The sequence below is a fragment of the Diplotaxodon limnothrissa genome, linkage group LG7 (genome assembly GCF_057381915.1).
Source record: "Diplotaxodon limnothrissa isolate DT_005_m linkage group LG7, D_limnothrissa_male_GT1.1, whole genome shotgun sequence".
Lineage (NCBI taxonomy): Eukaryota > Metazoa > Chordata > Actinopteri > Cichliformes > Cichlidae > Diplotaxodon > Diplotaxodon limnothrissa.
Genome location: NC_140602.1, coordinates 63,867,734 through 63,884,067, shown reverse-complemented (window position 1 = coordinate 63,884,067; position 16,334 = coordinate 63,867,734). Strand labels below are relative to the sequence as shown.

Genomic DNA, 16,334 nt, shown 5'->3' with positions numbered 1-16,334 from the left:
AAACGCCATGCCAGTGTTACAAGATAAAAATTCAGGAAAGTTTTGCCATAGTTCAGAGGCTCCTCAGCAGAGGATGATTTAAAGATGTGCACGTCAGGTCATCTACTGATTGGAAGGTTAGTGGTTCAATTCCTGGCTCCCCTAGTCTGCATGCCAAGTATCCTTGGGCAAGATACTAACCCCAAGTTGCTCTCTGATGCAGCCACCAGAGTGTGAATGTTAACTAGGAAGCAGTGAAAAGCATAGAACAAAGTGCTTGTGTGAATAGCCACATGTGGCATGCTGTATAAAGCGCTTTGAGTGCTCTGGGGGAGTAGAAAAGTGTTATATAAGAATCTATTTAAATATATGTTTTTCAGTCAATTTAAAATCAAACCTAATACTATGCCAGCTTTTAGTATTTTCATGACATGAATGCCCAAAAAATTTAAAAGCCATCCAAACACATCCAGAGTTTCAAGGCTGCGAGCAAAAACAGCCAGAAAAACCCCAGCTGCAAATCAGTGTGGTTATTATAGTAAACCCTGCAATCTTTTCTTTGCATATATTTTACTTTAGAAATTGATTGATTGTGACCAACACAAATATTACCAGATGTAGAATTTTGTTGAAGCACACTCACTGATCACTACTGTCTTTTACAGTCTCATTATTTTTCTTTCCTTGTTTGTGAGAGGATTTCTTCAAAACATCTGCTGATTACAATTACTGACAGTCCGGTATAATAACTAGCTTTGTTTGGAACTGTGCATGGCTCTTCTGGATCATTGTTTCACAGAAGAGCATTATCAAGATGTGGTGATAGCCAAATTGGCCAGAAGATGTCACTGTGGAGATGGATGTTAGATTGTTTCGAAGCCTTGAAAAGAAAACATTGCTAGAGAGGAAACAATGACGACATTAAAGAGAACACAGGGAGACACAGATAAGATATACACAGGAGATTAGGGTTGCTTAGAAACACTTCGGTGACACAGCTGAACACAGTCTGACTGAGGAGACAGTGGAAGCAAAATCAAACATAATACACATAACACAGGAGCCTATCAAAATAAAACGCTTGACACTTGTACTGGGGAGAAACAGACATAGAGACATGACAGACAAGGAAGACAAAGGAGATAGGAGATGAACATAGGAACATGAAGGGAGAAAACACAGGGACAGGACTACAAGCACAGACAGCCATGAAGACGGAACACAGAGAGAAAAGACAGGCATGGGAGTGAACAAACGTAACAAAGCAAGAACCAGAAACTAGGACAAGGAAGCTCAGATGCACTAGAAAATACAAAACGTAAGACTAATGAATACAGAGAACAAATCCAGTACACAGAAAACAAAACCAGTATATGAAAATCTCTTAAATTCAAAAGACACAGCAAGCAAACTCGTTGACTAGCTTAAGTGAACATTACTGTTTGCTAAAGGTACGCAGCCCATGGCCACAGTATTTTTTCAGCCTCTCATACATCCCAGACTGATAACATCTCAATTTTTACCAGGAAAAAGTAAAACGAATAAAATTAAATAAATATTTTCTTCATACATGCTGTCCTACACGGCTACTATCATGGTTGCTAGGCTACAGAAGCAGCGCTACAGACTCCACCATCCAATTTACCAGGTCCTCACTTCCAGTCATCGCAGCCTTCGACGGTCAATGCAATCCCATCAAATCAGCTGACCTCAATGCCAGCTTGAATCAGCATATGATCGGCTGATATCCTTCTAAACATCACATTGTCAAATCTCATACAAGAAGTGCCATTTAGGTGCCTTTATGCTCCTCCCAGTAGCTGCACATCTACAAAATACTTTGAAACCCACCTGACCCACAGCTCCTCCTTTTATGATGTTTCTGACTTCATCTGAACCAATCTGTTGTCACTTGTTCTATGCTGGGGTCTTGCTGGTGGTTTCCACCTCTAGCTTTCAATGAATGAACCTTAAAGATTAGGAAGGTCACAGAAGCCGGCAGTCTATGCCATAGAGAACATAGAGAAAGGGGCCCGTCAGCTTGAACAGTGGGAGGGATCGCTGAAGTCCCAGTGGTAGAGTATAGTCCACTTCAAGGTGACCAGCCACTAATACACTACATGTAGACTGGGAGTCCCGCCTGAAGGCCCACCACCCAGAGGAGGCACCCTAGGGATCAGGTGTATTATGTTTCTTGTGGCATATTATGGTGATCCAGGGTACGGGCCCTGGCAGTCAAATCCCCGGCTACTGAGGCTGACTTATTAGGATATAGACATCGCCTCTGGTGTGGAAGGAGCCTGAGGTAGTGTGTGAGGTTGAAAGACACTGACTTGATAACTGGGGGAATAAACAGCTGTTCTCTATAATTGAGGGACTGGTGAAAACATTTAAAACAATTTCTAGATATTTGTTTCCTGTATTTGCAGAGGTATCTCCAACATATACTACAAAACAGCTGCATACAGGGAACTACTCACTGATGTTCTGCAGGACACGACCTAACGGGTAAAGGCAGAAAAATAAATGGAACCATGGACAACTTTAATAATGCAGCTTATTTAAATAAAAGGTTTGAAGAACTAAGAAAAGTTATATATTCATAACGTGTGTAAAGTATTTTATAAGGATGTCATGTTTCTGTATCATTTCTTTCCTGTTAGACTCACTTAACCTAACATCAGCCCGTTTAGTCCTCTGATATCTTCAACATGTTAAGTAAATTATACTGCACAGTTTTCTCATTCAATAAAGGAATATTTACTGCATCAGTAAAATTTTTCCATTTTATCTGAAACATCCATCCATCCATTCGCTTCCGCTTATCCTTTTCAGGGTCGCGGAGCAGACCACAGCTGGGATAGGCTCCTATCCCAGCTGTCATAGGGCGAAAGGCGGGGGACACCCTGGACAGGTCGCCAGTCTGTCGCAGGGCTAACACACAGGGACAGACAATCATTCACACTCACATTCACACCTAGTGGCAATTTGGATTATCCAATTAACCTATCCCCACAAGCTGCATGTCTTTGGACGGTGGGAGGAAGCCGGAGTACCCGGAGAGAACCCACGCAAACACGGGGAGAACATGCAAACTCCACACAGAAAGACCCCGGCCTGATGGTGGAATTGAACTCAGGACCTTCTTGCTGTGAGGCAACAGTGCTAACCACCGTGCCACCGTGTTGGTGGAAAGCATATATAGTAAAATATCAACTATGTAAATCCTGCTACGTTTGTGCCATCAAAATGAAATGAGATTAGTCTCATGAGCTACAGTAGCAAACTAGCTAGCAAAACTTAGCATCATTGTTGGCTAAAGGGACTCATGGCTGTGGTGTTTTCACAAATACATTGCACCCAAATGAAACAACGCATTTTTCTCTGATAAAAGTTAAATAACATTAAATACAAATTTTCTGTATTTCTGTCAAACATGCTGTCAAATCATAGCCGTAGCTGCTCATGGTGTGATTGCTAGGCAACAGAAACCGCATGTCGTAGGCTAGACCTTCCAATGTAGGCCAGTCTATAGGCCTATGGTCTGTAGTCCAATCCTTTGAAGGATGCAGCCATCATGTTCTCTGTATTTGTTGTTTAGTTATGTCCATGTCTCATCTCTAGTTCCCTATCACCATGTCAAGTCCATGTGTCTTAGTCTGCCTATTTCCTATTTTATTTTGACAGTCTTGTGGTCCATGTTCAGTGTGTTTAGTTTCACTTCCCCTGTGGCGTCATGTCATTGAACAAAGTGCACTTTAACATTGAAACATTGCCCCCATTAAAAAAAATAAATAAAATAAAAAAAATTTCTGAGGCTTGAATTCTGAAAGACATCCTTCCCAGTCTCTATAGTTAGTTTTAAATAAACATAACACACTTGTCGGTCTTCTTTAAGATACCAGCTGGCTAGCACCTCACGTAATACATGGGCTATATTTTCACTAGTGTGAAAATACAGTCTCTAGACTGAAGACTTTCAGTTCAAAGTCTTCGGTGAGGAAGTGCAATGTGAAACTCATATATGGTTCCGTTGTACGACTTGACCATAGGTCTGTAGTGCTTGCGTAGTTTTCAGCTTGGCTCAGTTCAAACATGACGGTCTTGCGCCATGTTTCGTACATTTGTAGAATGGCGACATGGTAAAAGTAGTTTCGTGAGGGGATCTCCGGTCTGTCATGGTCCTGGGCCATGTGGGCCCAGTATTCTCAGTTCCTTGTATTTTTGTATTTCGTTCCTTATTTAGGTCATGTTTCCTGAGTTGTCCTGTTATGTTGTTCCTTATTTGACTTCCCCTTGTGACTCTTATCCCCTGTGTGCCCCTCTATGTATCTGTGAGCCCTCATCTCCCCTCGTGTTTCATTTCCATGTTTCCCCAGCCCACTATGCCCGTGCTCTCTCTCTCCTCCTGTTTGCACCTCTGTGTACTTCCTGTTTTACTTTGACAGTCTCCCGTCAGTGTTGTTTACTCCTGCCATGTCTTGTTATGTTTATCTGTGTCAGCTGTGTTCCCATGTGTGGCCACTTCCCCTGATCATCCCTCTTGTGTATTTAGTCTCTGTGTTTCATGTAGTCTGTGTCGCGTCGTCTGTGTTTCCACCCTCTATGTTTCCATGCCCGGTCTATTGCATTCTTAGTCATAGCTTTACCTTAGTTATTCCCAGTTTAGGTTTCTGTTTAGCCACGCTATCCCTGCTGTATTTGTATACCTTGTCATCAGCCACAATAAAAGGCTCGCTTTTGTTTAAAGTTCACTCCCGTCTGCTCACCTGTGTTCGCACCTGGGTCCACCATACACACCACCGCACGGTCTGTCACAGCGGACCGTGACAGTACGACGCGACCATGCCGGACCCAGCGACACAAAGACTGGAGATTGTCCGGACAGTGGAGTCGCTATGCGACAAGTGGCTGCACTGTTCCAGTGAGGAGGAACGGGAGGAGTTCGCCCGCCAGGTAGGGGTGTGCGTGTCTGTGTTCCCCTGGTTATGGGAGACGCTGCACCCCCTCGTCAGCGACCTTCTCGTCTCCGCTCTCCGACTCCGTCCGCAGCAGCAGCGGCCCGGTGGGCGTGCACCTTCACCAGAGCCGTGCCATCGCGCCGTTGCCCCGCCGCCTCATGAGCCAGTGGCGGTCAGAGTCGGAACGGTGAGGCTCACCACGGACACACCATTGGCTCACACTTCATCAGCTTCCGCATCTTCGCCACCGCCTGCCTGCACGGAGATGCCCGAGGCTGTTGACTTCGGTGAGGAGGAGCGGCAGCAGGTGTTGCGAGCGTATCGGGAGGATGAGCTACGCTGGAAGCCCTGGCTTATCTCCGAGGAGGAGCTTCCGCCAGCCGCCCCGCCTCGGACCGGCCGCCCGTCCTCGCTGCCTCGATCGGACTACTCTTCTCCCGCTTCCTTTCTGGCGCGGATGTGGTCGGAAGACGAGGAGCCAGTCGCCACAGAAAACCAAGTTCCATCCGCGTCCACTTCAAGACGGAAGCGGCGTTCACGTCGCCGTCGCTCATCGCTACGGCATGTCTCGCCCTCCACTGAGCGACACGAGGAGGCTGTGGAGGTAATGGATTTCGACCTCGAGGAGCGGCAGAGCGCCGCATGCGCGCAACTGGAGGAGGAGCTACGGGGGAAGCCAGGGCTCGCTCCTCACTACGGTGAGATTTTCCGCGGGACACGCCTGGCCTTTGGGGGCCCCCGGAGTTGCCAGGAGCTCCCGCCTGACGCTCCGCCAACACTCGCCTCCTCAGCCTCTGCGTCACCGCAGGAGGCTCCACTTTCCACGTTAACGGGGCCCACGGCCAAGAAAAAACGGCGTTCGCGTCGTCACCGCATCACCCGATGCTCGGAGGTGAGTGAACCTGTTCTGTCAAGCCAAGTTTCCTCTGAGCGGGCGGCATGTGAAGTAACTACAGACTTAGCCGGTGATATGGCTAGCAATGAGCTATTCACCAAGCCACAGGCTAGGGACAGTCCTTCTCAGCCGATCATGACTGCTTCACTCAATCCTGCAGGGACCACAAAATCTACACATAGACTGAAAGAGACTTCCACTGATTCTCAGGGTAATAGTGTGAGTAGTGGGGTGAAGGTGTTTCCTTTTGTGTCTTTTACCATGTCTGAGGTTCCATCCAAGTCTGAGCTATCTGTTTTTGAGCCTGACCTCAAGAACTGTGTTTTCTCACCTCCGGGGCCCTCTGAAGCCACAGTAAGCAAGGATATTGCAGAGTTGGCAAATCATGGATTAAAGTGTAACATGACTAGTGATCCTGTTTTCCCTGCTACTCTTGTGTTTAATGAACTGAAAACGGTGAACGCCGATCATGAACTCACTCTAACCTGTCAAGATGAAAACATAAATGCTGATCATGGTAACCTGGACTGTGTAACGTCACAATATGAATTCTGTCTTCCTGAAGGTCATACACAGGGTGATTCTGAACTGTTTTGCTCCAGCACCAGTACCTCCACTCAGGAGATGGAGGCTGAGATCAGGGTTAATGTGACACCGTTTTCTCCTGTCTCTGTGAACTCATCACTGGATAAGATTTTAGCCTCGAACAATGTTGTAACCACTCACTCTCAGCCTGAAGTGTCACCTGCTTCAGTTAATGGTTTACGTACCGTTTTGCCTGTATCTGTCTCTCCACTCAATATAGTCATCACTCTGACGCCACAGATCACTGCGGGTGCAGGTTCCAACAAACACATCCATCCAACACACCACAGTCATGCTACCACGGTGACATTGGTTAGGTCCATACCTGTGTATTTACTGTTTTTTCAGGAGTTAGCTCCTGATGATCTAAGCCTTGTTTTTGTGGATCGAGTGGCAATTCTTGTTTTCCGTATGGTTGAACCAGCTCCTCTGAGCCGCACACTACCATCGGTTAAGTCCAACCAGCTTATGTTGGCCTCTCCTAGGATTACTGAGACTGGGCCAGTAACCTGCGAGCCACCTTGGACTGATGCAGACTCTGGGAACCTAATGATTGCTGGCTCTGAACTGGTGGTCCCTACCACTGTTCACTTCACGGTTTTTCATGCCAAGATGTTAAGCCCTATAGACTGTTTTCTACCTGTTTTCTCTCTCTCTGGGTTTGTGCCTCAGCAGCCTGTGTTTCCTCAGCTCCTAGTCCAGCCAGGGGCCTACATAACTGTTTGTCCTGCATCTGCTGTTGGACTCCCAGGTGTGCCTATCCGGCACCCTGCGGCGACACCACCGCTTCACGTCACGTTAGCTGGAGGGTCCGAGGGGCCCGTCCAGCCACCCGTCTCCGCTGGGGGGTCCGAGGGGCCCGTTCAGCCACCCGTCTCCGCTGGGGGGTCCGAGGGGCCCGTTCAGCCTCCTGTCTCCGCTGGAGGGTCCGAGGGGCCCGTTCAGCCTCCTGTCTCCGCTGGAGGGTCCGACGGGCCCGTTCAGCCTCATGCCTCGTCAGCTGGAGGGCCCGAGGAGCCCATCCAGCCTCCTGTCTCCGCTGGAGGGTCCGAGGGGCCCGTTCAGCCTCCTGTCTCCGCTGGAGGGTCCGAGGGGCCCGTTCAGCCTCCTGTCTCCGCTGGAGGGTCCGAGGGGCCCGTTCAGCCTCATGCCTCGTCAGCTGGAGGGCCCGAGGAGCCTGTCCAGCCGCCACCTGCGGCCGCCTCGTCGTCACCTGGTCCTGCTTCAGCCTGTGCTTCGTCTGGTCCAGCTTCATCCGAGTCTTCGTCCTCGCCTGGTCCAGCCTCCGCCTGTGCTTCTGCTACGCCTGGTCCAGCCTCCGCCTGTGCTTCTGCTACGCCTGGTCCGGCCTGTGCTTCTGCTGCGCCTGGTCCGGCCGGTGCTTCTGCTACGCCTGGTCCGGCCTGTGCTTCTGCTACGCCTGGGCCAGCCTCCGCTTCAGCGTCGCCTGGGCCAGCCTCAGCTTCAGCGTCGCCTGGGCCAGCCTCTGCTTCAGCGTCGCCTGGGCCAGCCTCTGCTTCAGCGTCGCCTGGTCCTGTGCCCTCCAAGCCTCGGCCGGTACGCCTGACACTTGGGAGCCGCCGCTGCCTTCCGCGCGGCCGGCCCCCTGAACTGCTCCGTCTCCTTCGTCGCCGCCGCTGCCTTCCGCGCGGTCGGCCCCCTGAACTGCTCCGTCGTCTCCTTCGCCGCCGCCGCTGCCTTCCGCACGGCCGGCCTCCGGACCGGCTCTGTCACCTGTGCCACCCGCCTGGTCGGCCCCCCGACCGTGTGACCCGTGAACTCTTGTGCCTGTGGGCTCTGGGTCGGCCCCCTGAACTGTATTTGGACTGTGGTCATGTGCTCCTGTGTTTTCTGTTGTTTGTTTTGTTTCCCGTTCTGGTCCCTCCGTCCTGGTCCCCCGCCTCCCGCCCTGGGTGGGTTGTTTTCTGTTTTTGTTTTGTTTCTCGCGTTTGGGCTGTCGGGAGCCAGCCCTTTAGGGGGGGGTGATGTCATGGTCCTGGGCCATGTGGGCCCAGTATTCTCAGTTCCTTGTATTTTTGTATTTCGTTCCTTATTTAGGTCATGTTTCCTGAGTTGTCCTGTTATGTTGTTCCTTATTTGACTTCCCCTTGTGACTCTTATCCCCTGTGTGCCCCTCTATGTATCTGTGAGCCCTCATCTCCCCTCGTGTTTCATTTCCATGTTTCCCCAGCCCACTATGCCCGTGCTCTCTCTCTCCTCCTGTTTGCACCTCTGTGTACTTCCTGTTTTACTTTGACAGTCTCCCGTCAGTGTTGTTTACTCCTGCCATGTCTTGTTATGTTTATCTGTGTCAGCTGTGTTCCCATGTGTGGCCACTTCCCCTGATCATCCCTCTTGTGTATTTAGTCTCTGTGTTTCATGTAGTCTGTGTCGCGTCGTCTGTGTTTCCACCCTCTATGTTTCCATGCCCGGTCTATTGCATTCTTAGTCATAGCTTTACCTTAGTTATTCCCAGTTTAGGTTTCTGTTTAGCCACGCTATCCCTGCTGTATTTGTATACCTTGTCATCAGCCACAATAAAAGGCTCGCTTTTGTTTAAAGTTCACTCCCGTCTGCTCACCTGTGTTCGCACCTGGGTCCACCATACACACCACCGCACGGTCTGTCACAGCGGACCGTGACACGTCCACTTTATGTATCAAACTGGTGAAGCCCTCTCTGCTAACCGTATTTACAGGCATCATGTCTTTAGCCAAAAAATGTGTAATGGCCTCTGTTATTTCCTTGTACCGCTTCGACGTTTTCTCATAAGCAGTTCCACTTCAAAAACTCTGATACAGAGACAGCTATTGGACTGCTGTGCTCTTTGTCTTAACATTAGAAACCTTTGTTTGGCTAGCCCTATCTTTCTGAAACTCTTCAAACAGTTCTCTGTGGTTGTATTGAAGATGATGGTGGAGATTAGTCGTGTTTCCTCTGGTGGTTGCCACGAGTGTTCGGCAAGTTTTGCAGAGTACCTGTGTTTGGAGAACGTCGTCTTTATCAAATCCAAAGTACCTCCAAACAAGCGAGGTACTATTTTTTTTTTTTTTAGCCACAAGTTCATAGTAGCATTCTCGTCATGCGTCTCGCTCTCAGCCGTTACAACTCTGACTCGTTGCTGCAGCGTTGTTCGCTCACCACCTACGTAGGAGGCGGGCCTCTAATCCATTTGATTGGTTAATGCCGTGAAGGGCTCTATTCGACTGGTCAAACGTGTAAAGGGGTTTCTTTGATTGGTAAATTCTTTAAAGCGCGTGTGTAAACATTTTAAGGTACCCAATTATCGCAGTTTACACCATCTTTTGCGATGGGCCCATCGCACAGGCTGATATCGTGATGACAATAAATTTTAGGTCAGATCTTGTTCTAATGGTCTTGCCTTAATCATTCATAACTCTGGTTTTGCGCATTATAGTAACATGACTGTCTAACTGATACTTGAAAACTATTACTGAACATCACTAACAGTTGCTATTGCAGTCTTGCTGAGAGAAAATTTAATGTTTAAAGAATCAAAAGGTACACTGTATGATTACTTTGCATATGACTATTTCCACAGGCACTATTCACTTCAAGGATTTTCATGTTAATTCTGAGAATAATTTTTCCCCTCTGCTCCTGCCAAAGGAGGGTAATTGCACATGTCTAATTCATATAATTAAATTAGAAATGTGCATTAGACGATAGTTTCTGGTGTCTTTAGCTTCATGTCTCAGAACAGAATCACTAGTAACCAGAGTTTGATCCCTGGTGGGTGTGTTGCAGAGTGGGGAAAAACTGCACCGGTTACAGTGGGCTGGCAAGCTACGAGTATTTATGAATGCAAAGCCGGGTCTCCAATTTAGTGATCCTAGCCTCCAAAGCTGCCAATAGGCTACATTTATTACCAGTAACATTATTGCTAAAGAAGGCTGAGGATTAATTAAACATCTGACACAATGAGCAGGAAAGTTCAGGAGGGACAGGTGAAGAATCCATGCTGGTAGCAAGTCAGCTATAAGCTAAGCTAGCGAATCCCTAAAGACACAGTGACGGAATACTGTAAATATAATTAGAGAGCGAATCAACAGAGTGTGCTTTTGATGAAGCACATATACATTAGGTTATAAAATAAGAGGTTATATATACGTTTTTAATTAAAGTGGCTATACCGACAAGCTACACATAAAAACCACTGTGTGCTGGAACAGAAACAGGAAATAATACTCTACTGCAGCGACAGCAAACACCAAATAACAGCACCACCCATGAATCTCAGGTTGTAGTTTATAATATAACTCATATCCCAGTGTTTCTCTACTGAATGAAGAGAAGGATTCTGCTGATGCAGAAAAATATCAGTGAGCAACATGATCTGGACTATAAACAAGGTAACAAACAACCTCAAACCTTAAGGTAACAAACACAGTGTGTGACACACTGAAAGGAACAGCTCAGCTGCATCTGTAAAAAGCAGCTGCATCAGTCAACTGGAACTGAAAACATTTAACTATGTGGATCAAAATACACAGGACTTGGAATATTAAATAAATCCAGACAACATCCTCTTCTCGTCTATCAATAACAACTGCTGCTACTATACAAATGAAGAGTATAATCCGAGGACTAAAACTGAGAATAAATTAACAATTATCCACATTAACTGTAGAAGTCTATATGCTAATTTTAATCATATCAAAGAATATCTTAACCAGTTTGCCCATGCATTCAGTGTCATTGCCTGATCGGAAACTTGGATTAACATGGAAAACGGAAAAGACTTTGAACTGGAAGGTTATGAAGTCACATTTATAACTCTGTGAAACAAAGGTGGGGGAGAAGTGGCCTTGTATGTGGGAAAATCCTTGAAATTTAATGTGGTGGATTGTATAACAGTTGAAATTTTTAAAGAAAAAAGAAAAAATGTAATCATTAGCTGTATATACAGAGCTCCAGGTAGTAGTATTGAGACCTTTAAAGACTTGATAGAAGAAACATTTACCGAAATAGCTCACAATAAACTTTTCATTTGTGGAGATCTCAATATTGATTTGCTAAACCCAAATAAACAAAATCACAGAGGAATTTATTAACACGATGTCCTATATGAACCTATTCCCCAAAATTACTAGACCTACCAGGATCACATCACATTATGCAACTCTGATAGGAAACATTTTAACAAATGACATTGAAAATAAGACGGTGACCATCTTCCAATTTTTACAGTCCACGATAGGAATTACAAGATTCATAAAGTGGACAGATAAAAAGAGTACAGACGAGTAAGAACAGAAGAAAGAATAAATGCATTTAAAAAAGCTTTAATGAAACAGGGTGAAATATATCAGAAACAAGACGTTAATGGTGCGTATGATGAATTCCTTAGAATATTTACATTATTGTATAATAATTGTTATTGTATAAAACTGTCCAATAAAGCAATATGGTAGGAAACATAAATTATATACTGTCCATGGATAACAAAAGGTCTGCAACATGCATGGAGAAAGAAGAATGCACTATACAGAGATTTCTTAAAAAAAGAGAAATGAAGATGCTGAAATTAGAAAGATAAGATAAAAGATATTAAAATAAGTTAATCAATATACTAAGATATAGTAAAAAGAAATACTATAAGAGGCAATTAGATGGATAATATTAAAAGATTATGGGAAATACTGAACAGTGTTATAAAATGTAGGGCTAGACTACAGTACATAGTGTAACTTATCAGTACAGATGTATGTAAATGGTGCATGACATTCACATATCTAGCTGCAGAGCCATAACAGATGGTGCCAAGAACCAGCTAATTAAAACATCCAAGGGTGCAACATAGTTTCTCATACTGAGAACCCAATGACTTAAGAAATCAAGTAGTCCTGGGCATTTGAAAAATCCTAATTATAACAAGCCATGTAAGCTGTGTGAGACAATATTCCTTGTCTCTTTATGTTGTGTGTGTGTTTTTTTAACCTTGATAACACTTCAGCACTATTCTTCTGTCTAGCGGTAATATAAAAAGAGTAAATGGCTGTAATTAATGGAGAAAGTGGATCGTAGTACTTGGATGCTTCTTCCTTTGGAATAATTACCATATTTATTAATGGATGACACAGCACACATATACACACAGAAACATACACAACAAGGGGACTCTTTATACAAACTCCCATATCCCATATAGTGTCATAATGAGATGAGAGCCAATTAATCAGGGCTCTAATCAGCGAATTAACATGACAGATTCAATCACCATGCAAACTGATTAGGTGAGATGGTTTATGATTCTGTAATTAGCATGTGTATAAAGTGTAAACAGCCCCTTAGGCCCTAATGAAAGTACTATTTATTGAATTTCTATAACCTGTTAATATAAATGAATATTCATGTTTTAGTCATGGCATAAACTGAGTTTTGTACACTCTTTTCAGTAAGTGTGTAAATGAGTGGTGTGTAGACTTACTTTGATAGTGCAGCTGGAAGATACCCATGCTTCCCTCCAGTCCAGAGCAGTAGTAGACAGAGAGAGTGTTAGTGGGACTGCGGATCACCTGACCTTCAACAAGCAGTGTATGGTTGGCCAAGACCAGCAAAGAACCGTGTTCATCAACACCTGTGATAGACAGTTGTTCTCCATCTGAAAGGTTCACGCTCTTCACCTGGAAACAAACACATTAAAAAAATGCATGTTTAACACATCTTGTAGGAAAACTTGAATACATACAGTATTAATGTTTAGATTGCACTCCATCAGGAAGTACTTGGTCATCTGAAGTAAAACAGAGCTCCCTTCAAGTCTCTCACAGTCTGAGGAAACTGTTTTTTCTAACACCAGCAGTGAAGGAGTGCATCAAGATAGACAGCAGTCCCACAGCAAGAGAAAGAGGAATGTGTAATTAATGTGATAATAAAGAGAGATGGCGGGATGTTATTAGGAAGGGAGAGAATTAAGGATTCAAATGACTACTTGTATCTGACTACTTCTATCCTTCAAGCTCAGGTCCTCTACCAGAGGCCTGGGAGCTTGAGGAGAAGATACTGCACAGAGATGTCAGATGTTGTTCCTGCTGGAGCCACTTGCCTAGCTTGGGACTCACTGCACCAAGTGCACCACTGGGACCATCGTTACCTTCACCCTCCACATCTTCTCAAGGTCTTCTCTGAGCCCTTGGTACTTCTCTAGCTTCTCCTGTTCCTTCTTCTAGATGTTGCTGTGGTTCAGTATTGCTACGTCTACCACAGTCATCTTCCTCTGCTTGTCTACCACTACTATGTCCGGTTGGTTAGCCACCTCCATTTTGTCAGTCTGAATCTGGAAATCCCACAGGATCTTACCTCAGTCATTCTCGACCACCCTGGGGACATCTCCCATTTTGACCTTAGGACTTCCAGTCCATACTCAGCACAGATGTTTCTGTATACTATGCCAGACACTTTGTTGTAGCGTTCCATGTGTGCCTTGCCTGCTAGCATCTAGTCTTGCAGTCTGAGACAGAGCAGTCAGCCGAGTAGCTGGTGTTTTGCACCTCTGGTATTCTTGCCTATTCCGTTATGTGCCCTGCTCATGTATTGAGCCATGTGCCTGTTCATCTTGGCCACTATGATGGCTGAGAGGAGCTTCCATGTGGTACTGAGGCAGGTGTTTGGCCGGTAGTTGGATGGGACTGGTCCCTTATGGGGGTCCTTGGGGATTAGGACACTCCAGCCATTCTGGGTGTCTCTCATCAACTAGCAGCGGGTTTGTTTGTGCTGCCAGATGCTCGTGGTGCTCTCCAACTCTTCATACTGGAGACCCTTTCTTGGATGTCTCCCACTGCTATTTAAAATGGACCTGTTCAGGGAGGTTGCTGTGGTCTGTTCTTAGACCCAGCATTGCTGTTATGGATTGCGTCCTTCTGCCACACGCTCTTCCAGTATTGCTCCGTCTCCAACCTTGGTGGTGTTGTGCTCATATTGTTCCCCTGCCACTGAGAGTACACGTTTGCTGGTTCTTTGGAGAACAGCTGGCTTATTTCCTGCCTTTTATCTCTCTGGTGTATCTCTTCAAGCGGCTGTCCAAGGCTGTGAGTGTTTGCTTGGCAGTTTCCAAGACCTCAGGTATGGACAGCTTGTTATACTTCTTAGGCACCTTCATCACTGAACCTTTCTGTACTGATCACTGAGGGTACTTCACGTAGTCTTGGTATCCGGCTATATATCTTTCAGGTCAGTTCTTCTCGCACTCATCGACCCTTCTTTCATCACACTTGGGGCTTGGTAACCTATCTCAGGTGGGGGTGTTATATCTTCAACCAGGATGACAGGTCAGAGTGGTTGGATATGTGTTGTACCTCGTCAATCTCTACACATGAGTGGAATCCCTTCTTCTGAATGTTGAAACACTGAGCTACTAGTTGTTTAACTAACTTTGAACATAGCAATAAATTCGAAAATTCCTTGCTAACCACAGTTAAAACTAAATAAAGAAAAAACAACAATTTATTCTATAAAGGATTCAACTGGGAACATTATTCATGATCCACAACAAATAAATAAATCTTTTAAATACTTTTACAAAGCTTTATACTCGTCACAGATTAATCCATATTGAAGACATTGAAGAGTTGATCTAAATCTAAATGTATCTAAATCTAAATCTATCAAAACTAAAGGACAAACAGATTGTCTCTTGATTCATCTCTTTCAATATCTGAATTTCACAAAACCCTACAACATCTCTCAAACAATAAAGCCCTAGGGCTAGATGGTGGTCTATGCTAGCAACCACTTTTTTCAGAATGGTAACTCAAATCCAGAATGTTTACAGATCATCTCCAAACAATAACACTGCCATCATTAGTCCATTTCTTAAACCAAGGATCCCATACTCCCATCCAGATACCACCCAATCGCAGTCATAAATGTAGGGATTAGAAAAAAATCACCCTATTCATAATACATCCTGATCAAACAGGTTTAATCAAGAGTAGATGCATATACTTAGGCAAGATATTAACCCCATTCGCTCTCCGATGCATCCATCTGAGTATTAATGTGTTTGAATGTTAGTTAGGAAGCACTAAAAAGCTTAGCAGAAAGTTTTTGTGTGAATGGGTGTGATTGGGTGAATGTGGCATGTTGTATAGCGCACTTTGAGTAGTCCGGAAGAGTAGAAAAAGACTATATAAGAATCAGTCCATTTACCATTTAGACCACAGGTGTCGAACTCCAGGCCTCGAGGGCCGGTGTCCTGCAGGTTTTAGATGTGTCCTTGATCCAACACAGCTGATTTAAATGGTTAAAAACCTCCTCAACATTGTTTTGAAGTTCTCCAGAGGCCTGGTAATGAACTAATCATTTGATTCAGGTGTGTTGACCCAGGGTGATATCGAAAACCTGAAGGACACCGGCCCTTGAGGCCTGGAGTTCAACACCCCTGATTTAACCTTTGTTCCTACGGTCTACCATGATTTGGCAAAAATTTTTAGCAAGGATTTAGCTCTCTTTATCCCACCTCATCATCCTTACAACTGCGGGATAGATTTGCTCCCAGGTGTTCCACTTCCCACTAGTCCGTTATACAGTCTCTCTCCAGCCTTCAGCCTTTGGTTCAGCCTAATCTCTCAAAGTCTTTCATGGTAGGAGTGGATGCTTTGGATTCAGGGGTTGGGGCTGTTATTCCAGACCTCTGAGGGTAAGCTTCGTCCCTGTGCATTCTTTTCTCAGTGCCTCTTTCAGATTGAAAGAAACTCTGAGTGACCGTGAACTGCTAGTCAACAAACGCATTACACTGGCTGGATGGAACATCCATTGGTCGTTTGGACCGACCACAAGAACCTGACGTACCTGCACGCAGCCAAGAGCCTAAACTCTTGCGAGGTCAGGTGGGTTCTGTTTTTCATACGATTTAATCCGACTATCACATAAAAGCCCGGGTCCTGAAAAGT

General features: G+C 45.3%; 1 protein-coding gene across 1 annotated transcript in view; it reads right to left on the bottom strand.

Annotated features, from left to right (window-relative positions):
• sez6l (seizure related 6 homolog (mouse)-like) overlaps positions 1–16,334 on the bottom strand; it is a 105,520-nt gene that overhangs the window by 33,926 nt on the left and 55,260 nt on the right. The window contains exon 4 of the mRNA XM_085358677.1: positions 12,872–13,067. Coding sequence (XP_085214803.1) covers positions 12,872–13,067 — 196 coding nt within the window. The remainder of the gene's footprint in view (positions 1–12,871; positions 13,068–16,334) is intronic.